Genomic DNA, 26,335 nt, shown 5'->3' on the forward strand with positions numbered 1-26,335 from the left:
GCATTGCAGCAACGTTACTTGATGGTGGACGGACTGCGCATTCAGCACTTAAATTACCTTTGAACGTTCATACAAATCCCGAAGCGATGTGTAACATAAAGAAGCATTCAGCATGGCTGAAGTTTTGAAAAAATGTAAAAGTATTATCTGGGATGAATGTACAATGGCCCACAAGTATTCGCTTGAAGTTCTCGACAGGTCCCTGAAAGATATCAAAAATAATGCTCGGCTTTTCGGTGGTGCTCTACTGGTGATTTCAGACAAACATTACCAGTCATTCCACGCGCGACATATGCAGACGAAATAAACGCATGTTTGAAAGAATCTAATATATGGCCAAGTGTCACTAAATTATGCCTTACTATTAATATGCGCGTTCGACTTCAAAATGATCCATTAGCGTCAGGATTCTCTGAACAATTGTTAGACATTGGCAACGGTAAAATTCAATTGTATGAAGATACACAATATATTCGACTTCCAGAGAATTTTTGCAACATGGTGGCTACCAATAATGAGTTAATAACAAGTATCTTTCCATAAGACATAATTATACTAATCATGAATGGCTGCGAGAGCGAGCTATTTTAGCTGCAAAAAATTTAGATGTTGACGCCATCAATTTTAAGCTTTTTTACCTTTAATTTAAACAAGTTGAAGATTTCATTACACATACTCACACGCTATCGATTAGTCTAATTGTAATAAATTTACATGTTAGATATTGTCATAACATTTGAATAATATTTTCATCAAAATGGTCCAGAATGTTTTAGCTTATTAAAAAAAGTTTGAAATGTTCAAATTAAAGACGTGTAGACAGCACAACGTCTGTCGGGTCCGCTAGTATATGTATATATTTATAATAACATATAAATAAAAAACATTACTGTTGAAAGTGAAAATATATGGTCAACATTAATTTTTTATAATAACTTGTTTAAACAATGACAAAATGGAGTGCACAACAAAATTTTAGGTAAACATAGCAATTTATAGTTTAAAAAACAATGTCTAAAACTCTAATCCGAGGTGAAAACCCCCAGGCACTGCACTATAAGTCCAACATTTTATTTCATATACATGTTATATCCGTATGTATACATATTCTGGGTCAAAAACATCATTTCAAAATAATCTAAGGTATTGGGGTTTAGTCTTTCAAAACTCATATAAAATTAATATCATTATCTTTTAAAATTTTACAGATTTTTTTATTTCTGCACTAACAGAAGAAACCCCCGTTTTTATAGGGTGGCGCAAAATTTGTCACCACCGACGAATCATTACCTAGACAAATTTTGGCAGTAATACGGTTGATTATGTGTACATTTTGTATATGTTTTATTTACTAGTTTAAAAGTAGAATTATAGACATTTTCCATTCTTAAAAAAAATATTACTGTCTTCGGAAAGACCAAAGGCTTTTTACAACAAAAACAAATTAAAAGAAAACACCACTTAGATTCTAAACATGTCGTTTCCGTGTTCTTATTTTATTTTAATTTCCTTATGTTCTTTCTTTAAATTTTGTCCACCATTGCTACATAAATATTTTCCAAGAAGTCTGAAACCTCAAAATAAATTCATGTTTCTGCTCATGTTTTGAAAAAAAAAAATGGTGTACTTTTAACTTGGAAATCAAAGAAACTCTGCTGCTCACGACAATATGTAGGATCTCAATCTCAACGCAAATAAAAATACATAATTATATTAGGCATATATTTACTGAAGACATTCACTTTATACAATTTTATTTTTACTCTTTTTCAGGGGGTGTATGATGTACGTTGTTCGTTTTGTACAAGTACTGTAATGAGCTTAAACGCACTAATTAAATTTCTATTTCGGGAATTTTTTTTTCTAAAAAATTATTAAATTTGTTGTATTTAATATTTAAAAATTCTTGCTTTTATGGGGAAAAGGAAGAATATCAAATCTTTTCACTGAGACTTTTTCGGAAACAAAGGTTTCCTTTAAACTCTGCACAAGAACACAACACTAGCACTTAAATGGAGACACTAATATCATCAAGTGAGAAACCGATTTTCCGAATTTCATAACAATCAAAGTTATTTTGCACAACTATCAATTCTTTTATTTTGTTGGCAACAGAATTTGATTTCTTATTTTCAACAACACCAACTAAGTAACTGCAAGCAACTTGTTGACAGATAGTATTAACTATGTATTTTCAAAACCCATCGAATTCGAATTTCAGCCAACGATCTTGTTAGTACCGAAATTCCCGAAAGACTGAAGAATGCAAAATTTTCAGTTTAAACTTATTTCCCCAAAAAAAGATACATAGATACATTTGTACCTACATTCATATAGAAGACAAATCAAAAAGCATGTCGAACTCATGAGCATCAGTTTCTATGAATGTACATATGTACGTAAGTTGCTGAGTCTTGAATCTTGCTGTGAGTTAAGTTGCCCTTAGAATGATCTTATGAAATTCTACATACATTTTTGTAACTTCTGCAGCAAAAAGAAAGCAAAGAAGAACGATCTTCTGCAAAAATGGACTCAGTTTCTGGTGCTATTAAAAGATCCTAAAGTGCATAGCATTTCTGTTGACGGCGGCGGTGGCGGTGGCGGTATTGGCTACCGGCGGCGGCGACCATGGATATATAGACGCCACAGCATTAAGCTGATCGAAGTCGATCGTGAAAATTTTGGCGAACGCTTCGAAAGTAAAAAGGAAAATAAATTGTTTTAATAAACGAGAGAATGTTCCGAGTGCGATGAGGTTCACGCACGATCCGCACGACATTTTTCCCACTAAAGTCATCAATTTAAGTTAGAAAATATTTTGTTTAAGAAAATTGAGAACCAGCTGTCAGGAAACATTTAAATATTTACATTTAAGTTGTATTATTCAGCTTTTAAAAATATGTCTTGAAGACGCGACGCGACATCTTGTCGGCGACGTTTGACGAGAGATTTAAAACAAACATTAAATTTAATTTTTTCCAAACTATCTCAATAAGTCGATGCGTAATAAATGATTGCTTTCAGAATTCTTGGAATGTACATATCCTAAGGTGTACCATACATATATTATATTGATATATTATATTTTGCAATTTTTTTTGAAGTTCTTAAAGAAAATCAAGACAGTCTACATAATTATTGAGCCATTTGATAGGTGTGTCTAGTTTAAAATTTCAGAGCCTTTTATACGATAATGTGCTTTTTTACTAAGTACAAGTATAACGCTTATATTTAATTTTCTTTTTTGTTAAATTAACTTGATTAGTGTGAAAACTATTAGTTTTAACTGAGTGGAGAAGTCCAAAAGATGACTTAATCTTAAAGACGGTAGATCTATGCGTTTTGAGCTAATTCGCTTTCGTTTTTTCACCCGGGTGCCAATAGTGTTTTTTTGTTTGCATAAAAGTGTATGTTTAGTGTTTATAAATTGTTCTGACTCACCGTAAGCAAAAACTGAAATGCATCTTCATTGTGCTCTCATTTTAAAACGCTATTAAATCCACAAAACTGTATAAACTCCATTCAATTTGCTTCTCCATGTTTTGAAGACGACATACTGGATGCACAACTAACAGCGACAGAAACGAATGCGGTGATCAAAGATCTGCAAAATGGCAAAGCACCAGGGTTGGATCGCATTCCGGGTGAATTCTATAAGTTCGGCTCTGTAGAGCTCATACAAACGGTAACAAACTTAAGCAAAGACATCCTTGAGAAGGGTAATATGCCTCGAGATTTCAAGAAAGCTTTGATATTCCCAATCTATAAAAAGGGTTCCAAATCCGATCCAAACAAACTATAGGGGAATATCCTTTTTAAACGTATCGTACAAAATTCTATCTTACAACGGCGCCTTACATCTTTGATCAACCACAACAATATGTTTAAAGAGTACCAAGCGGGATCTAGAACATTTTTGTACTTCGCAATGTAGCTGAATCTTTTGCAGCGCAGGGAAAGAAATTATACGCGTTGTTTGTGGATTTCAAGGCTGCATTCGACACAGTCGATAGAAGACAGTTGATGTACAAACTGTACTGCAAGGGAATGTCTCACGAATTTGGAAGTAGCACTACAATAACAAAAGACTTGAAGTTGTCAACGAATGCAAGTACCTTGGAGTGATCTTAACCTGCAATTTAAAAATGGAAAAGCACTTGAAAGATAAACTTGCAAAGGCAAAAACTGCAATAAACTCAACTTGGAAGACGTGTTTCTCCAACAAATAGCACGTAATTTAAAGTTTTTGAATCAATCATGCTTTACCCAGCGCATTACAAAAAGCTTCTGATATAATTGCACCAATCCTTGAGGCAATTTTTACCACCTGTCCTTACCTGGTCCATGTTCCCTCGGCATGGAGAGAAGTTAAAGTTGTTTTTATACCTAAAGCAGGAAAATGCTCCCAAGTCAATCCTAAAGATCTACGACCTATAAGTCTATCATCATTCCTTCTTAAGACCTTGGAAAGATTGATTGATATCCATTTAAGGGTATGTATCGATACAAGACTTCTGTCTTCGTCTCAACATGCCTACTGTAAAGGTAAATCGGTGGAAACAGCGTTACACACTTTAGTACGCCCCATCGAATATTCCCTCCATCATAAAGAGTTCACTATGGTTGCTTTCCTTGACATCGAAGGTGCCTTTAATAACGTGGACACATCTGCAATCACTTCTGCACTGACATCTCTAAATGTAGAGAGTTCGCTTCGGGAGTTAATTTATTTAATGCTTACTAGCAGAATAATTAACTCAAAACTGGGCAACTCTTCTAGTAGACGAACCGTTAGTAGAGGGACACCGCAAGGTGGTGTTCTATCCCCTCTCCTCTGGAACCTAGTGGTGAATGAAATCCTAACTAGTCTAAATGCGGAGTGTTTCAGAGTGATAGGAAGCATTCGACAGAAACTTCCAGATTTCTATACTTACCAGATCTTTTTGGGAGGATAGGACATTCTTGGAGGATGAGTCAATCCATTTTTACACAGATGGGTCAAAAACAAAAGAAGGGGTTGGTGGAGGTATGTACTCTGAACAACTGAAATTAAGTCTCTCATTCCACCTTCCCAATCATTGTAGCGTGTTCCAGGCGGAACTTTTGGCGATAAAAGAAGTCTTTTCTTGGCTCAAAGAAAATGTGATATCAACATCTGATATGCGTATTTTCTCTGATAGCCAGACCGCTATCAAATCTCTGGACTCTGTCTCTACAAACTCTATAACAGTCCATAATTGTCGATCATCTCTAATGGAGATGGCACAACAGTTTAATATTCATCTTTGCTGGGTGCCGGGCCATAAAGACATTCCAGGTAACTGTAAGGCAGATGAACTTACCAGGAACGGTACAGTACAACCCATCCTACCACGTTTGGCAAGTACTGGCATACCAATCGCTACTTGTAAAATGTTGCTAATGCAAGACGCTGCGAGGAGGACAGGCACCAGGTGGAACAACATCACCACGTGTCAAGTCATAAAAAACATCTGGACAACACTGGATTTAATCCGTTCAAGGTTCCTGTTCTCCCTAAGCAGATCGCATATAAGCTCGATAATAGGTGTCATAATCGGACACTGTCTAATAGGAAAGCACGCCACGAGACTAGGCGTATTCTCAATTTTATTTTCTTACTTTTATCTAAAATTGGAACGGATATGGATTTTGGTCCATTGAAATGATGGTTTATCGCAGTAAACTAATGACTTAACAGAGCCTTATAGAAAGTAATAGAGAGACGTCTTTTTTTCGTCGATGTTTAGCTGATTAATTGTTAGATTTTAAAAAATATGTGAAGTATGATCATGCCCACCCTTCACCAAAATTGCAGCTTCTTTCTCATTTCGAAATAAATGAGGACCGATGGTGCTGTCAACTTGTAAACCTCACAAAGGGTCAATTAATGATGATTCGGGCTTGATGATTAAATTCGTTTTATTTACGGCAATTTTAATAATAATTCTTTCTTATTATTTTTTTTTAGTAAATTTGAAAATTTAGAATCATGGTTCTGGAGTGCTTTGTATAGTGTGGCCATACCTTAGTTGTTAAATACGGTGATACTAGTGTTGTCCATAGTTAAACTCTTCGCACTTTTTGTGCAACTTTTAATCATGTTTTTTTTTTTTAATTAATCCCTGGCGAAACGTAGGGTAAAACCAAAATGGATTAGTTTTATTTTATTATTAATCGCATCCAACTGATTGATCATCAAAGCCCAAGAAACAAAAAAATTTCTCACAAATTAAACATCTTATCAAATTTCCACTTTCAACGATTCATGATACATAACCAGACCTTATTGAACAGAAATTGACATTCACAGATTGTCATTCTCAATTGTCAAACAATACACTACAAACATCGACATTTCTCGTTTAAATTTAAAATAAAGTAATTATCAATTGCAGAATTTTTGTTTTAAAAGTCTTTATAGAGACCTCTAAGAATTTTACCCAACAACCATGGAATATCGTATCTGCTTAGTGGTCGAGTGAATCCTTCCATCACACAGTAATATTTTTCCCACATTTTTTGTTTTTGATTTATTTGGATTTTTCGGAAAACTTACCTCTCTTTGCACGAACACTAATGCGATTTAAAAAAAATATGTTAAGCTAATTCAATGTTTTAAAAACAATTTGTTCGCCACGAAAAAAAAAAACATTTTTGAGTGAAATCTGAATGTGCCTATGGAAAACCGGGTACATCTTTCTTAGTGTTTTACTTGATAAGGAAAAGCTGATCCGAAACAGGTGGGATGTCAAAAAAGTAATCCAAAGGTATCTAAGTATTTCTTATATATGTATATTAGTCCGGTCAAATTAGACCAAAAAATCAGTAAACCCACGACAAATTCAGGGGAAGCTGAAAATTCTTAAAATTGTTTAAATTATAATTATAAACATTGTCCCAACCGATCCCATGTAAGGAAAAAATTTTAGCGGGGTAATAAGGTCCAAAAAATGAGTTTTTCGCGATTTTCTTGAAAACGGTAAGTTTTATCGAAAAATTACCCCAGACATAATTTGTAGATCAGGGAATTTCCTATAAAAAAGGTATCAATAATTTTTTCCCTAAAAGCCACCGCTTCTGAGATATAACGATGCAAAAAATTGCGAGCGTCATAATATGCCTAAGTACCTCACCCATATACTTTCTGTAGCTATAATGTAAGTACAAGTGTAAAACACAGAAGTCTGCCATTTACGGTTGTTTCGAAAAAGTAAACATTGATATTAACAACGATAATGCGACGTACATTATTGATGGTGGATATTTACTGCACCGTGTTGTTTGGGATACTGAAGAAACATTCAGTGTTATTTTTGATAAGTACGTTCAGTATGTACGTCGACATTTTTGTCCCAGAGCTACTGTCGTATTTGATGGCTATAATGATTGCACGACAAATATTAAAGCAGCAGAGCAGCGTCGTCGAACTTTGGCAACATCTTCATCTTCCGACATTTTATTTGATGAATTTATGACAGTTCCTATTAGTCAACAGAAATTTTTGGCAAATACTCACAACAAGTCTCGATTTATTTCAATGTTAAAAGAAAAGTTTACTGCTGAGAATATACTGGTTAAACAAGCTCATAGCGACGCCGATGTACTGATTATCGAAACAGCAATAGAACAAGTTAACATGACAAATATAACGATTGTTGTGGGTGAAGATGTAGATTTACTCGTGTTACTCACTGCTCGAAGTCCAGCTGAAAAAACTATTTTCTTCTTAAAACCAGGAAAATCTCAAAATCAATCAGAGTTTTATTCATCAAAAAGTTTGTCGACTTTTGCAAAGTGTCGAAATCACATACTATTTTTACACGCCATAAATGGCTGTGATACGACATCTGCATTTTACAGGAGGGGTAAAACAACTGTATTCAAAATGTTTGAAAAGCAAGACTTACTTGCAACTGCTGAAGTTTTTAAAAAATGTAATTCAAGTCCAGAAGAAGTTATTACCAACGGAATTCACTTTCTTCTTCGTATGTACGGAGCTCCTAAAAAAACTACCTGCTTAGACAAGTTTCGATATGCATCTTTTGTCAAAAATACTCGAAATAAGAAACAAGTACAATTAGCTTGTCTTCCTCCAACCTCAGTCTCTGCTCATCAACATCTTCTTCGGGTATACTACCAAGTTCAAGTGTGGCTTGGTTATCAACTAAACCCAACAGATTGGGGTTGGAAGTTGGTCGATAATATATTAGAACCAATTCAGACTTTGCTTCAACCCGCGCCGGAAAAATTGCTCAACACTATCTTTTGTAACTGTAAAAAAGGATGCAATGCTAAATGTGGTTGCAAAAAAGTTGGGCTGTTTTGTGATGCTTCACTTTTAACACAATTCACCTATAGTCAGGATGAAGAAGAAGAAGAAGAAGAAGAAGAAGAAGAAGAAGAAGAAGAAGAAGAAGAAGAGGAAGAAGAAGAAGTGATTGACGATTCCGAATCCGACGAATAAACTATTAATTTCTAAATCTAATCACAACAGACCCGTGGAATAGGCCTATTGGGGAAACCACGTTAAAAAAAACGCGCTAAGTACACTACCTCAGAGGTGGCGTGGAAACGTGTGCGTTTATGACGCTTGCAATTTTTTGCATCGTTATATCTCAGAAGCGGTGGCTTTTAGGGAAAAAATTATTGATATCTTTTTTATAGGAAATTCCCTGATCTACAAATTATGTCTGGGGTAATTTTTCGATAAAACTTACCGTTTTCAAGAAAATCGCGAAAAACTCATTTTTTGGACCTTATTACCCCGCTAAAATTTTTTCCTTACATGGGATCGGTTGGGACTTTTAAGACAATGTTTATAATTATAATTTAAACAATTTCAAGAATTTTCAGCTTCCCCTGAATTTGTCGTGGGTCAAATGTCTAAATTGACCGGACTATATATATATGTATGTTGATATCTAACAAAATGGAAGAAACTTAACAATTGATTTCAAATATGTTTGTTTTTTTTTTTAAATTCAGTAAATTAATGAAATTATTCATTATAAACTTTATTTGAAAATAATTTTTGACCATGAAATCAAAATGCTTGTCTGCTTTTGTTAAAAGTTTAAAGTTGTTTTTATTTTTTCCAGCTATCTCAATTACAGTATTACTCGTTTAAAAGCATACTTACTTACTTAAGGTGGCGCTACGTCGATATATCTTCTCCTCCATTCTCCATCTATGCATACGAGACCAAAAATCACCCAAAAAAATTTTCTCTCGAAGCAACCTAACACGTTCTCATTTTTCTTTGACAAGATAAAGGCCTCAGCGCCATGAATGAGAACCGGATGATGAGTGTCTTATAGATGGTTGTTTTAGATGCTCAAGAGATGACTTTATTACTTAATTGCCTTCGAAGTCAAAAGAAACAGCGATTTGCAACAGTTATTCTTCGTTTGATTTCAGCGCTGGTGTCGTTGACTGTGTTAATAACGGTGCCTATGTAGACAAAGTCCTTAACTACCTCAATGTTATAGCTGTCAATGGTGACGTTTTGTGCAAAACGTCGTTGTTCAGTGTCCTTTCTTGATGACAGCATATTCTTGGTCTTGCCCTCATTGACCCATCTTTTTCGCTTCCGTCGCAATGCTCAAAAACGCTGCACTGACATCACACTTTGATCTTCCAATTATGTCAATATCATCTGTGTATCCGAGTAATTGCATGGACCTTTGGAAGATTGTGCTTCTAGTGTTGACGGTTGAGTTTTGCACAATTCTTTCCAGAACGATATGGAATAAGACGCATGACAGTGCATCACCTTGTCTAAAACCTATTTTGACATCAAATGCATCGGTGAGATTTTTTCCGACCTTGATAGAGCAGCGTGCATTCTCCATCGTCATTCTGCACAAACGAATAAATTCGACAGGGATGCCAAAACTGCTGTGGAGCCATTCTGATAAGGACCTATCAGGTTGTTGACGAACTCGTTTAATAAGGCATTTAAAAATTCACCTATACAGGATACCCTAGGAAATACGAAATTGAAAGCAGCCATTGTGTATTTGCACATGTTCGAAAACCGTGAAACTTTATTCCTATTATAACATTTAAAACGTTATTGAGTGTTATTTAAATTGAAATATGTTAAGATTAGTTAATATGTACATTAAAAAATTTGAGCTACACCATAGAACACCGTTGACACACCCAAAAACAATGCAAAAGATGCATATTTTTCATATGGACTTTTGCCATAAACACTCTTCAAATGTTTATATAAATACAGTTTTCAAATAAATGCATTGTTTTAATTTTTAAATCCCGCGTTGACGCTAAACAAACACGACAAGATGAACAGAACCACATTTGCCATCAAAATAATGTATCTACAATGATTTATTATTATTTCATTGTGCAATAGCAGACTCATGTTTTCTTTTCGAACCTAAATTAAATTTTTACCCAGCGGCCGGTGCGGCCGACAGAGCAAGCCACACGACGCGATAGAGAATGGAGGCGAACGTAAGATACGGCCGGCCGGGTGCTCCACATCATGTCTAGAATATTTGTTTTTCTAATTTTTGTTTTTAGTTTTTAGTTTTATTTTATTATGAGAACATTTTTGAAGTTAATTTGCATTGATCAAAGATGAATCTATATGAAATGAAAAGTGCTTCGGCTTCCTCTTGTAGTCTATATCCGAAAAGAATTTTAATTGGTTTTGGTTCTTTGATATGATGGGAATTTTCAATATATGAATAAAAAAGAGCAAAACTGGAAAACATTAATTTTATGGTAATTAATGAATAGCCAGGGTGAAGAAAGTGCTAAAAGTGCTCAATTTTAAGCAAACTGAACGGAAATAAGAGAGTGCTTTTGCATTTTAAAAATAAATTCATTCATAACATTATTATATCTTCAAGGCCAAAGTAAACTTCCTCTTTTTGGTATGCCAAGGGCTTCACAAAAGAGATTTCGAAGATTAAAAATTTCAAAATAAAATAATTTATAAAATGAAAAAAGAGGCTGGGATGCGACCCACACTGATAACTTCCCATCTCGTCTTTCGATTTGTTTTGCTTAAAAGTTTGTCTATATCAATTTTTAACAAATTTGCGTACTATTTTTTATAGATTTTATTTTTTATGAAAAAACGGACTGTTGGACTGAATATCGGAAGCAATATTTTCTGTGAAATAAAATAAATTTGAAGCCAATGTTTCAAATTTTTGAAAAGATATTTGAGTCGAAAATCAATTTTTACCAACTTTTATTACTTTTCTTTTAGGTTTTTATTTTTTGTAAAAAAAACTGACAATTCGATTTTTCTCAAAATTTTACTGCATGTTAAAAACAATATTTCTTATAAGATAAAATAAGATTGAAGCCCAAATTTTAAGTTTTTGAAAAGATATTTGAATCGATATTCAATTTTTACCAATTTTGAGTAATATTTTTTTTGATTTTTATTTTTTATTAAAAAAACTGTCAATTCGATTTTTCTCAAAATTTTATCAGATATCAAAAACATTATTCTTCGTTGCACAAAATTATTTTGTATCACATTACAGTTTATTATATAAAATATAAAAAAGTCTCTAGCGTTTTTGGTTCGCAAGATATTTAGGGTTAACCAAAATGTTCACTTTTTTTCAAACTGCTATGGTAAAAAAACCACCCACGCAATTGTCTTGAGACAAATTTTCAATTTGACAAATCGGACCCATTACAAAAACTTCCTATGGGAAGTTAATAAGGTAAAAAATCATTACAAAACAAAAACTGTTATAATTCTTTATGACTTTCATCGGTATGTCCCGTTTACTTTTTGCATTTTACTAGTATTGCATTCCTTAAAAAATTGGAGCTAGAGATTTTTACCAAACATGAAATTAAAAAGTGTGTACTTTTTTGTCTGCTTAAAACACGTTTTTTCGCATAGCCCCACAATATCGCCAAGACGAGAAATGACATGGCCAGGTGGCACCGTCTTGTTGAAACCACATATTCTCCAAGTCGTGTTTTTCAATAGCAGACAAAATTCGGTGTTGTTCAAATGGTAGACATGTGCATTCAAGAGGACACAAGCGTCCACAGGTTTTTCTCAAACCCCAACTCTGTCTATCAACTCCTACTCTCACCTCCCCGCGGTGAACATCGGGTGCCTAGTACCTCAACTGGAGATTTTGTTCCAACGCCAGTGGAAAGTTGTTGGGTCACCAAACGAGAGAGGGGGGGAGAGGTGTTTCCAATAAGTTATAAGGCACCTCTCCTTATCCAGACGGATAACGGTGGCGTCTACACTTCCAGTAAGGTTGAACTACTTAGTGAACATCTTATAGGGCTTCTTCGACATATTCGAAGACCAGGCCTGTAAGGAGTGGTTTATCCGGCTCCCTTCCTTGGAGTTATACTAAGGATCTGGCCCTCCATGTGGGGGGTTGTGCCGTCGGGGTGACTTCCTGGCCACGTAAAAAATACCTTTAGTTTCGAAGCACCTACAAGCCTCGGATACGGACGGATTCACTGTTGGCAACCCACGCAAACGAAATAAGGATAACGAACTTAAGATATGTACGGTCCCTTCTTTACAGACCACGTGCAGCCGAACAATTAGCAGAAGTCCTAAACTGCTGCAATGCAGATATTACCGCCATCCAAGAAGTGGGTTGGGATCGACCGGGCAAACGCAAACTTAAAGACTGCGATATCTACTACGGCGACTGCTACCGAGAACAAAGACAGCGTCTATTTGGGTGTGGATTTGTTGTTGGAACTAGGATCTGGCAAAAAGTCTTGAGTTTCAACAGTGTGAGCGAGCGCATCACAACAATCCGCATCAAGGCTAAATTCGCCAACATAGGAGAAAGATGAAGACACCAAAGACATATTCTTCGAGCTATTGGACAAGACATATGAACAGTGCCCTGACTATGACATTAAAATTGTATTAGGAGATTTGAATGCTGCACGACACTACCTCCGACAACGGATTCAGGCTGGTCGATTTCGCTGCGGGGCGAGACGTTCGGGTAGCTAGTACGCAGTTCACGCATCTTAATATCCACAATCGGACATGGAAATCTCCTGATCAATCAACCGTCAACCAGATTGACCACATTGCGATCGACGCACGACACTTCTCCAGTATCCAAGATATCGTTGTAGCCAAGGTACGGCTACGGATATCCCGATCAAAGCCAAAACAAGGAAGTACTGTGAGAAGATTCGACGTTAGACGGCTACAATCACAAGAGACTGCCATGTCCTTTTCCGATCGAGTCTCTAATAACCTCCTAAGGAGTCCTATGCTGCCTGCATTAAGCATTGAAAACCAGTGGCAACATTGCCTTGCAGCCATCAGAGATGCCGCCTCTGAAGTGCTAGGTTTCACACGGCCACCACAGCGAAACCCCTGGTTTGACGACGAATGCCGGCAAGCGCACGCAGCGAAACAAGAGGCATACAAAATGGCGCTGCACAAAAGGACTAGAACTGCTAGCGAGCTCTACGATCAGAAGAGGAGAGAGGAACACCGACTTCTTAGATGGAAAAAAAGAGAGCATGAGAAGCGCACGATGGAGGAGATAGAGGGATGTCACAACAGGAATGAGGTTCGTAAATTTTACCAAAAAGGTAAAAAAAAAACCTTCCAAACCGAAGCCTGTCAAGACGATCAGGGGAACATCGAAGTAGAACCGCAGTAGATGCTGAGAATATGGAAAGATCACTTTTCCAAATAATATAACGGCGATGACGAACCGAATTCCACTGTAAGGAAGATAGAACCACTCAACCTCGGCGATGCAGATCAACAATTCCGCCTACCCGACCTTGACGAAGTGAAGATAGCTATATCTAAACTTAAGTCAAACAAAGCTGCTATAACTGACGGTATCGCTGCCGAACTATTCAAAGCCGCAGGCGATGACTTGGTACGGAGCATGCACCAACTCATCTGCAAAATATGGTCGGAAGAAAGCATGCTCGATGAGTGGAATCTCAGCATAGTGTGCCCGATACATAAGAAAGGAGACCCTCTAAACTGCGCCAACTACAGAGACATCAGTCTCCTTAACATTGCGTATAAGATCCTATTTGCCGTATTATGTGAACGTCTGAAGCCATTCGTCAACAACCTGATTGGTCCTTATCAGTGTGGCTTCAGACCAGGAAAGTCCACTATCGACCAAATATTCACACTACGGTAGATCTTGGAAAAAACCCAGGAGCTTCAAATCGATACCCACCATCTCTTTATCGGTTTTAAAGCCGCGTATGACAGCATCTATAAGGGAGAGCTCTACCGAGCAATGTCTAGTCCTGTCAAACTTATCCGTTTGTGCAGAATGACGATGGAGAATGCACGCTGCTCTATCAAGGTGGGAAAAGATCTTACCGATGCATTTGTCATGCGACTTCTTCAACATCGTTCTGGAAAGAATTGTGCAAAACTCAACCGTCAACACTAGAGGCACAATCTTCCAAAGGTCCATGCAATTACTCGGATACGCAGATGAAATTGACATAATTGGAAGAGCGTGATGTCAGTGGAGAGTTTTTGAGCGTTGAATAAATAAATTACCATCCAATTTGTATTTTGTACTGTAGGCGTTTTTAACCCTTTGTTCTCCTAATATTTGAGTTGAAAACCGTCTCTTATTCGTTTTTTTTCATGTTTTGTTAAAAAAATTATTAGTTGATTTGTTCTAAAACATTGAAATTACCAACAATATTATGCATATTGTCCGGTTTACATTAATTGCAACAAATGGAAAGAGGATTTTGAAAAATTAAACAACATTATGAATCACATGGCCAATAAAATTGTTATTTTAATCGTGGATTTCAATGCCAGAATAAGTAGTATGCAAATACACACCACGCAATCTCTAAGCAATACTCTTATCTCAACAATCAACCGACTGTTTAAAGATGATATATGCAATCAAAAGATTTTTGGAATTTACCAAAGAAATAAATGGATCTTTGTAATTGGTACAAATATGTCTGCAGATCATCTTGCATACCACTTCATAAACCTGGTCTCAATTTAATCTGATTTGTCCTTTGCTTATGCAGAACCACTGGTTATTGAGGAAACTTTGGACTGTGAAATAGACTTTAATGAAATAAAAATCGTACTTCAAAGAGCAAAAGATTGAAAAGCACCAGAAGAAGACGGAATTTCGTATGAATACTTTAAAAATGCAAAACCAGCTTTCATTTTTATGCTAAAGCAGCTTTTCAACAACATTCTTTCAATCGGCTTTATTCCCCCCTCGTTCAAAAAATCTATTATCATTTATGAATGTTATGGCTAAAATATTTTGCGGTGTTTTAGTCAACAGAATAGAAAAGTGGGTTGATAATAACAGCATTTTAAGTAACTTTCAAGCGGGTTTCAGGAAAGACTATTGTACTGTGGATCAGATATTTGTTTTAACGTCAATTGTCAAAGCATTCCAATCCAGAAATAAGAAGATTTACGCTTTGTTTGGTGATTCTAAGGCAGCTTTCGACCTTGTGAACAGAAATGCACTTTTTTTACACTCTCTCAACTCGGAATCTCCTCAAAACTTTTAAATGTATTAAGAAAAATGTATACTGGTACAGAAGCAGCGGTTTGGGATGGATCTACGTTCTCACAATGGTTTGATACTAACGCAGGTGTTAAACAAGGATGCCCTTTGAATGCTTTGCTGTTTGCGTTGTTCATTAACGATATTGGCAAATTTCTTCCTGATGGGATTCGGATAGCTGACACTACGATCAATGTCATCATAATCTATGCAGATAATGATTCTTTCAGAGTCACCAGAAAATTTGCAGCTTATGATGAATCGGTTGTCGACATACTGCAACACATGGGGACTTGCAATAAATATTGAAAAATCAAAAATCATTGTATTTACAAGATCTTCTCACAGTTTGGTTAGAGAAAGCTGATTCTTCAATGGCCATCGTCTTGAAATCACTAATGATTACGATTATATGGGCGTGAAATTGAACAAAACGATGGATTTCAAAAATCATCTCATTAAAAAGGCGAAGTCTTCACAAAGCTTGCTGAATATGACATGAAGGAATATTTTCTCAAACCAAAATGTATTGCTGTCAGCTAAATACAAAATATTTGAATGTGTTGTTAAAACATCTCTTTGTTACGCGGCACAAGTTTGGGGAACAGATGAATTCAAAGCAATAGAAAAGCTCCAAAAAAAAATCATAAAAATCTGCCAAATAGACGCCATTTATTTAAAAACGGAGATTGCAAAAACAGTTTACCAACACCCTTAAGATGCAGGCCGACTACATCTATAAAGTTGCTTCACATCCAAATGCTCGTTTGACAAGGAAAATGCTCCTTTATGAAACGCGGAATAAGAACTGGTGGGTTGCAAAATGGCAAAATATTGGCGATATCTATGGAGAATTTTATTTGAATAACTTGGCTCAACTAAAGGAGCAGCTTTACCAAGATAATTTGAAAACACGAAGACTTCGTTCGAGAAAAATTAGTAGCAGAGGCTGAGCAATCTGAGAGCAGAATAATTTACTCACAACTAAATCATAACCTTTTAAGCAATAGTTATTTTGAAAATTCATTCAGCTATAAAGAAATATCGTTAATATTCAAATAGAGATGTGAGCTCTTAACCTTAAATGGCAGTCCATACAACGGAAATTTCCAGCAATGCTGTACTCTATGCAACATGAAAGCAAAAGAAGACTGCTTTCATTTAATAAACATTTGCCCAGTGTTAAGACACCAAAGACTAAAATTTTTAAAGAAAAACAGTTTTACAATGCAAGAAACAATAGAATTATTAAGTGGTGTATATTGGAAATTATTGTACTGTTTTTTAAATTCAATTTATAAGTACAAAAATCTTTTAATGACTGAATTTATTTAAATCAATTCATTTAAATTTTAAAATATAAACTGAAATCGCTTTATATAATTTTCCAATTGAACTGACGGCTATGCCAAAGCTTTATAAAATTCGTTATGTTTATTCAAACTGTATTTAAATATTTATAAATAAATGAATTACTTACTTACTTATTCATATGATGAATTAGTTTGATTTCTATTTTTTCTATTCTATTTTTGTTAACGAGATTTTTTCTTAAATTTTTACCAATTTTTGTACCATTTTTTGAAAGTTTTTATTTTTTAAAATTAACAAATACAGATTGGATTTTTCTAGGAAAATTTTGCACAGAACAAAATCATTTCGACTTAAATATCTTTTCAAAATTTAAAGATATTGATTTTCGACTCAAATAACTTTTTAAAAATTTAGGATATTGGTTTCAAAGTAGATTTATCTTATAAAAAATAATGTTTTCCACATTCCGTGCATTTTTTTATAAAAATCAAACAATCAATTTTTTTATAAAAATTAAAATCTACGACAAAAGTACGCAAAATTAATAAAAATTAGTTTGTTTCTCGTTATTCTGTGAATAAATGAAGGTATTGAATTCTTTCATTTATCATTTCTTAATTTCATAGATTGATACTAAAGATTATTGTTAACAGATTTGAAAATCGACAATTTTCGAAAATCAAATTTATAACTTAAAAAAAGCAATGACACAGAATGGGGTTGCATTAAGGCAAACTCCTTTGGAAATATTTTATATGATCTGTCCAATACTTTACCAGTAATTGTGTTGCTTCCTCCCAGCTCTACTTATGTCCCCAATAGTCAATTAACCTCACCTATTACCTTAAATGAGCTCAGCTCTGATCATTATCCTGTATTATGTGAACTTCTTTGGTCGGGAATAAAACAAGAACTACATTACCTAGATTTCAAAAATGCAAACTGGACACGTTTTAGGTCAATTTTAAAAAGTAAACTTCGTAATATTCCTACTGGTCTAGAAAGTGTGAAGTTGATAACATTGTGCATAACTTTACTTTAAGACATTATTGCCTGTGTTAATCGATGTGTTCCAAAAGTTATTAAAAATCCATTTCACCAAAGTCTCTCGCCGCATATATTGGAACTTATAAAAAATAGGAACATTCAAAGAAGAAACTGGCAAAGATATCGCCAACCTATTTTTCCTGATAACGTTACATATTTGAATCGCCAAATCTCTTATGAATTACTAAACAAAAGAAATCTTGTTTGGAATAATAAACTACCTTCCATAGAGAAAAATGCAAAACCCTTCTGGAATAAAGTAAAAATTGTAAAAAACAAACATCGACAGGTTCCTTTTCTGAAAAACGATTCAAGAATCCATTATACGGATTTGGAAAAAGCTAATGCATGCTCTTGCTCTTAGTTTCTCCCAAAACCATTCTGTAGCACAACACCTAGGCGATGTTTTAACAGATCTTATGGTAGATACAACTATTCAAAACTTAAACCAGATGATTTTTGACACACCACAAAATATGTTAGCAACTCAAGAAGAAGAAGCTGTAGTTGTTCACACACTTAAAACAAGGAAATCTAGTGGGCTCGATTAAGTTAAAAATCTATATTTAAAAATGTTGCCTAAAATCGGAATATTCTTCCTTACATTCGTCATAAATGCTTGCTTGAAAATGCAATACTTTCCTACTACTTGGAAATTAGGTAAGGTAATACCAATTCTCAAAGCCGGCAAAAACTCTATTAGGACTGAAAGTTATAGACCAATCAGTTTACTCAGCAATATCAGCAAAATATATGAGAAAATAATTAAAAACAAAATTGCTAAAACAATAACTGATAACAACTTATATCCAAATGAACAATTTGGTTTCAGGAGATACCACAGTACATCTCATCAAGTGCTTCGTATAAGAATGATATTGTTAGACATCGAAAAAGCGTTCGACTCAGTTTGGCTCAATGGTATTATTTATAAAATGATTTCCCTCAATTTTCCACCTTATCTGTGTAAAATTGTTCAAAGTTTCCTTTCAAATAGATGTTTTATGGTACATGTAAACAGTAGTGTCTCGGAAAGAATACATTTTGATTTTGGTGTCCCTCAAGGATCTGTCCTTGGACGGACCTTGTATAACCTGTATACCTCTTACTTTCCCAAATTACCATCCTGTGAAGCAGCAATTTTTGCTGACGACACTGCAATACTTTCTTTGCGAACGTTTGGTCTCAACATTGAGACGAATATACCAATATTACAATCGATGGAAAATCAAACTTAATGCTGATAAATTACAAGCCATCTTTTTCACAAGAAAAAGAAAAGCTTGTTATCTCCCAAGCAATAATTTGCAAATTTTAGGTAGAGCGGTTTCTTGGGACAATCAAGTGAAATATCTCGGTATCTTCCTTGATTCTAAATTAACATTCAATCACCATATTTCACAATCACTAAAAAAAAGTCAAGATAGCAACCAAACTGCTGTTCCCTTTTATTAATAGGAAGTCTTTACTTTCAGTCGAGAATAAAACGATAATTTGTAAGGTTATATTTCAGGCAATTCTTTTGTACGGTTGTCCAGTATGGAAAAGCGCAGCTAAAACTCATCCACTCATTCCACCTTAGATCTCCACGTAAAGGAGAATGTCGAATTGATCGAAGATAGAATAATTATTTTTTTTAATTTTTTTTAGCTGTGATATATATGTATTAATTTTTATTTTACTTATTTTTTATTTATTGTTTCTTTGTTTATTTGATTATTTATTTATTTATGTATGTATGTATTTATTTATTTATTTATTCATTTGTTAATTTTTGTTTTGCTTATTTATTTTATTATTATTTATTTAGTTACTTACTTATTTATTTATTTTATTTTATTCTATTTATTCAATTATTTACATTTTTATGTAATTTATTAAATATTTATTCATACTTATTGTTAACAAATAATCATTTATTCATTTATTGGCTCATCTGTTAACCTGATAGACTTCATACCCTTACTAGTCATTAGCTTTATGATTTTATTATATTCTTACATTAAATGGAGGTTTTTATTGTTTTTTCCTCCGGTCAAAATTATATAAACCTTATTGATAATTTATAAAAGTTATATGCATACTATTTTAGCTGAAAGATACATTGTATCAAATCACTATATTGTAAAATGTGCGGTAACAAACCATTGTAAAATTTAAACAAAATCAATAAACTATCTATCTATCTATCAAAAAAAGCAATGCCAAAAATTGGCGAGCAATTTTTTGACTTGGCCTTTATAATAAGACGTTAGTATTTTAAAGTAATTCACGAAAAGCTATCAGAGTGTATTCCATCCTAGATTATTATAAAAAATGATGATACTAAAAACAACCATTTGAACAAATCAAATATATCGTATAATAAAGCCTTTTTCTTAATAAATGTATTAACAAAAATCTTTAAAAAATGTATAATCGTTTTCACGTAACCGTATAGAAATATTTTAAAAATCCGAAGGAATTTAAACTTACTAGATCGCTAACATATTTCACTCCTTTGGTAGACTCCATCCTGAGGTTTTATTTTTATATAATCCTTTGTTGTATGTAATCAGGTACTTTTAAATGCTAATTTAGTTAAAACACATAACACATTTAAAAAGCGATTTGAACTATAATATGACCATTCACTTTTTTAACTAACTAAAATATTATGTTTAAATAAAATCATTAACTTTTGAATTAACTTCAATCTTTATAACTTAAATTTTCCAAAAAAAAAAGTAACAGCTAGTAAATTTTATTATAAAATTATATATTTATAACTATAAACAAGAAATATTTGTTTTATTATTTTCTAAATGCTTAAATTTTAAATTGGTGTTTTCTGTTCGCGATGCTTAGTTTGACTGAATTCAATTAACACTTTATACAATTTAATTGCCATAAAGAATTATCTATTGTATTTCTCGACTGGCCCAATTCAAAAAAGAAAATGTTCATAATTTTTCTTTATTTTGGTCTCGCACTTACAATATGTACATACAATTATATTTTGCTATTTGTATCCTTTTTGATTTCTAATTCTCAATTTAATTACATTTTCATTTTCATTGTTTTTAACTATAACTATACAAAAAGGGAAAATAGAAAATCATTTTGCATGACAGCTCGTGAAGGGCCAAGGTTTGATGTACTTTTGTATCTTTTTGCATCCCGTTGATGTTGTATATTCTGAGTTTCTATATGAGATACAAAATTCAGATGCAAATTTAATTTTCAACTCGTACTATTTTTGCTATTTTTAACTTTCTGGTAAAATTTTAAATAAAATCATGTAACGTACTTACCTTCAATGACGGAGACATGAAAAATTGTTTTCCTGTATCTGACGGATACATACAACAAAGAAAAAACATCATCAGAAACAATGTTTGTATACATTTTCTTGCATGCAATTATATTTGACAAATCAAATTGACATAAGCAATTTTGTTTATAAAGTTTTATATCTAACATTTTGTATATAAAAGATGAGTGCACTTGGTTATCCAGATGACATCGTCCACAATGATCTTGAGATAGATCGTAGTGATCTTTTGAACTTGTGATACATCATGTGAACATATACATCTAGAAGTTCGTCAATAATTATTCAAATGGCCCCTTCAAATGTGTAGCCCCTTCAATTGTGTATTTTTTAACAGACACAACTAAATATCCATAGATACTATTGAGAAGGGGATACAATATTTGTTTGCATTCGTCATTTAAAAAAATAATAATTACTGACTCTCTTCACAAGAGAAGCCAAGAAAGTAAATTGAATGCAAGATAAAAAGATACAAAAATGAAAACGAATGGTTATTATGTTGAGGTGTGACTTACATCAGTATTGCCAACAGTGATTGTTTCATTTCTTATAAATTTTCAATAAAATCAAATAAAAGTTTAAATAATTATAAATTCAAATTCGGAGACTTGCTGTTTATCTAGTTTAGAATAAATTCAATTATTTTTATAACTATCCAAATTTTATTATATTAGCAATAAAATAAGTAATGAAATACACTGTGATAATTAATGTTTGTCTTTTTAATTTATTAGTCTCTTGTGTTTAATGTTAATTTATTAAATAGTTTAAAAATTTGTTTTCTTTCATTTTAAAACAAAACAATGTAAAACACAACAACAAATAAACAACATATCGTAATAAAAAATCGTGAAGAAGTCGTGAGTAGCGAAGAAGTCGTGAGTAGCGACGAAACGTTGGGAAAAAGATGAAATAAAGTTTTTTATTTGCATTTGAGACGGATTGACCAAAACAGCCTTCGTTACTAAACATAAATCTACTCAATTATTTTAAACCACTTAAGTAAACGGTGATTTTTTAAGAGCTTGAGAACTTTAAAAAAAAAAAACGCATAAAATTTGCAAAATCTTATCGATTCTTTATTTGAAACGTTAGATTGGTCCATGACATTTACTTTTTGAAGATAATTTCATTTAAATGTTGACCGCGGCTGCGTCTTAGGTAGTCCATTCGGAAAGTCCAAATTTGGGTAACTTTTTCGAGCATTTCGGCCGGAATAGCTCGAATTTCTTCGGAAATCTTGTCTTCCAAAGCTGGAATAGTTGCTGGCTTATTTGTGTAAACTTTAGACTTGACGTAGCCCCACAAAAAATAGTCTAAAGGCGTCAAATCGCATGATCTTGGTGGCCAACTTACCGGTCCATTCCTTGAGATGAATTGTTCTCCGAAATTTTCCCTCAAAATGGCCATAGAATCGCGAGCTGTGTGGCATGTAGCGCCATCTTGTTGAAACCACATGTCAACCAAGTTCAGTTCTTCCATTTTTGGCAACAAAAAGTTTGTTAGCATTGAACGATAGCGATCGCCGTTCACCGTAACGTTGCGTCCAACAGCATCTTTGAAAAAATACGGTCCAATGATTCCACCAGCGTACAAACCACACCAAACAGTGCATTTTTCGGGATGCATGGGCAGTTCTTGAACGGCTTCTGGTTGCTCTTCACTCCAAATGCGGCAATTTTGCTTATTTACGTTACCATTCAACCAGAAATGAGCCTCATCGCTGAACAAAATTTGTCGATAAAAAAGCGGATTTTCTGCCAACTTTTCTAGGGCCCATTCACTGAAAATTCGACGTTGTGGCAGATCGTTCGGCTTCAGTTCTTGCACGAGCTGTATTTTATACGGTTTTACACCAAGATCTTTGCGTAAAATCTTCCATGTGGTCGAATAACACAAACCCAATTGCTGCGAACGGCGACGAATCGACATTTCACGGTCTTCAGCAACACTCTCAGAAACAGACGCAATATTCTCTTCTGTACGCACTGTACGCATTTGTGTGGTTGGTTTAATGTCCAATAAAGTAAACTGAGTGCGAAACTTGGTCACAATCGCAGTAATTGTTTGCTCACTTGGTCGATTATGTAGACCATAAATCGGACGTAAAGGGTGAAACACATTTTGAACCGAACACTGATTTTGGTAATAAAATTCAATGATTTGCAAGCGTTGCTCGTTAGGAAGTCTATTCATGATGAAATGTCAAAGCATACTGAGCATCTTTCTCTTTGACACCATGTCTGAAATCCCGCGTGATCTGTCAAATACTAATGCATGAAAATCCTTACCTCAAAAAAATCACCCTTTACGTACAAAAGTATTTTTTTTTAATTACAAAAAGGGTGGTTATATGTATTTAAAGGGCCGATGTTGATTTTAAATAAAACACAAGTTATTTAAGAATTTGTTGTTATTAACTTCCCATAGGAAGTTATTGTAATGGGTCCGATTTGTCAAATTGAAAATTTTGACATTTCTCGACGTTTCAAGGTCCCTAGAGTCTAAATAAAAGATTTTTAGAAAGATGTCTGTGCGTGCGTGTGTACGTACGTTTGTACGTCCGTACGTTCGCGACGTTTTTTCGTCCTCCATAGCTCAAGAACCAGAAGAGATATCGACTTCAAATAAATTTTGTTATACAGATAATAAGGCAGAAAGATGCAGGAAAGAGCTCTCAAGAAAATTGCGTTGGTGGTTTTTTTACCATAGCAGTTTGAAAAAAGGTGAAAATTTTGGTTAACCCTAAATATCTTACGAACCAAAAACGCTAGAGACTTGAATTAAATTTTATATAATATATTGTAACGTGATACCAAACAGGTATATTTTTTGAAAAAAATCAATATAACGGTTTTTTTTATAAATCAATAAAACTGAAAAAAAAAAAATGTTCACCTCCAAAATTTTACGACTGAAATAGGATTTCATCTCTAAAACAATTTTGTGCAACGAAGAATAATGTTTTTGACATCTGATAAAATTTTGAGAAAAATCGAATTGACAGTTATTTTTATAAAAAATAAAAATCTAAAAAAAACAATACTAAAACTTGGTAAAAATATTGAGATATTTTAAAAATTTTGAGATAATAGCTTCTCACTATTTTTGTCTTATAAGAGATATTGTTTTCAAAATTAGGACAAATTTTGAGAAAAATCGAATTAACAGTTTTTTTTACAAAAAATAAAAACCTAAAAAATAATTAATAAAAGTTGGTAAAAATGTATTTTCGACTCAAATATCTATTTAAAAATTTTAAATATTGGCTTCAAACTAATTTTATCTTATAAGGAATATTGTTTTCAACATTTGGTAAAATTTTTAAAAAAATCAAATTGACAGTTTTTTTTACAAAAAATAAAACTCTAAAAAAAACAATACTAAAACTTGGTAAAAATTTACTTTCGGCTCAAATAGCTTTTCAAAAATTAAAAATATTGGCTTCAAACTTATTTTATTTCACAGAAAATATTGTTTCTGATATTCAGTAATTTTTATATAAAAATCCAACAGTCCGATTCTTCATAAAAAATATAATCTACAAAAAATGGTACGCAAATTTGGTAAAAATTGATACGAGTACATATAGACAAACTTTTAAGCAAGACAAATCGACAGACGGGATGGGAAGTTATCAGTGTGGGTCGCATTCCAGTCTCTTTTCTTCGAGTATATATCATCCAATATTGCCACTATTGACGACGCTGAAAAAGGTCAAAAGGCTTTAGTTCTCAAGTCGATTTCATCTTGTCAAATGCAAGTAGCAAGTCTTTATACTTTATTTGTATCAAAGACATTTTCTTATTTTAAAAATAAGCCTGAATAAGTTTAACACGTTATATTGATATAGCCTGAAATTGAAAAATTTTAAATGAAATGCAGATAAAAACTTGACGTTCAAGTGTGGTTCCAGGTTAGCATCGGCCCTTAAAATTTAAGGTTTTTGATTTTTGTTATTGTTGAAAAATTTTCAGTACATTATTTTTCAACTGAAAATACAAAAATATGATTTTTATTGTTCTGATTTGTTTGCATTTATAATAACTTTTCGACTTACGCAGTTCAGAAGTTTAACCACCGATGTACTAAAATAACAAAAATTTCATTTATTTGTATTTTAAAAAGTTTATCTAAATTTAATAAAAAAAACTAAAATCTCCTTATTTTCTATTTAAAATTTCGTATCAAGATGCGGTTTTGTTAGTCATACCCAAACTAATATTGAATAATTTTGGAGATATGGTATGAAACGCAAAGTACGGCGTTGTGTTGTTTATGGAATGCTGAACTCTAAAGATCAATGAGAAATAAGCAGCTCTGTTTTTCGTCAATATTATAAGCTCATCTTCAATTCGATAAAAAAAAGAAGTCAGTAAGTGTCGATGGTATATCCAACGTTGTACTAAGACATTTACTGATGGAAGCAATACACATTTACACAACACTTTTCAATAATGCATATTATCCAGTGCATAGGAAGACCAGTGTGGTTCATCCTCTCCCGAAAAAGGGAAAGGACAACTCCAACCCGTCAAATCTTCGGTCGATAAGTCTTCTTCCAAACATCAGCAAAGTTTCCGAAAAAATCATTAATAGGGCTCTGACTAAGTGGGCTGCGGACAACAAAATAATTCCGGATAAACAGTTCGGGTTCAAGGCGGGTCATGACACAATTCATGCTGCGTCTAAACTCGTTTCTGATATCCAATGGAATAAGTCAAAACAACAATGCACAGGCGCTGTTCTGGTTGATTTCGAAAAGGACTTTGTCACCGGATGGTTAGAAGGTCCTTACCTAAAACTGAGCAGGCTTGGCATAAGCAAGCCATTGTTGTATATACTTTATGATATGCTTAATGGTAAAAAGTTTGTTGTCAAAAGTGGCAATGTAACTACTACCACAACATTCTTCACTAAATGGTCTTCAACAGGGAGCGGTAAAATCGCCGATTCTCTTCAGCATTTACATCAGTGATCCGATAGAAAGTCTTACAAAGACAATGCGTACGCCGACGATCTAATTGCGTACAGAACGGCCCGAAAAGTTGAGGTTATTAGAAGTACTTGCAGCGTGATTTCGACAAGATTCAGTGAT

The 26,335-nt window shown here is 33.7% G+C and overlaps 1 protein-coding gene across 5 annotated transcripts in view; it reads right to left on the reverse strand.

Annotated features, from left to right (window-relative positions):
• The window catches only part of LOC129942543 (F-box/LRR-repeat protein fbxl-1), a 43,881-nt gene extending 23,379 nt beyond the window's left edge, over window positions 1–20,502 (reverse strand). The window contains exon 1 of one of the 5 annotated variants that reach the window (XM_056051536.1): window positions 20,397–20,502. In XM_056051536.1, the coding sequence (XP_055907511.1) occupies window positions 20,397–20,435 (39 nt within the window). In that variant the 5' untranslated portion in view covers window positions 20,436–20,502. Of the gene's footprint in view, window positions 1–1,742; window positions 2,252–20,396 lie in introns of those variants that run through there. The other 4 variants (XM_056051535.1, XM_056051533.1, XM_056051532.1 and 1 more) reach the window with 4 other exon arrangements.
• Between the last annotated feature and the right edge of the window lie 5,833 nt (window positions 20,503–26,335).

Source organism: Eupeodes corollae, chromosome 1 (assembly GCF_945859685.1).
Source record: "Eupeodes corollae chromosome 1, idEupCoro1.1, whole genome shotgun sequence".
Classification (NCBI taxonomy): domain Eukaryota; kingdom Metazoa; phylum Arthropoda; class Insecta; order Diptera; family Syrphidae; genus Eupeodes; species Eupeodes corollae.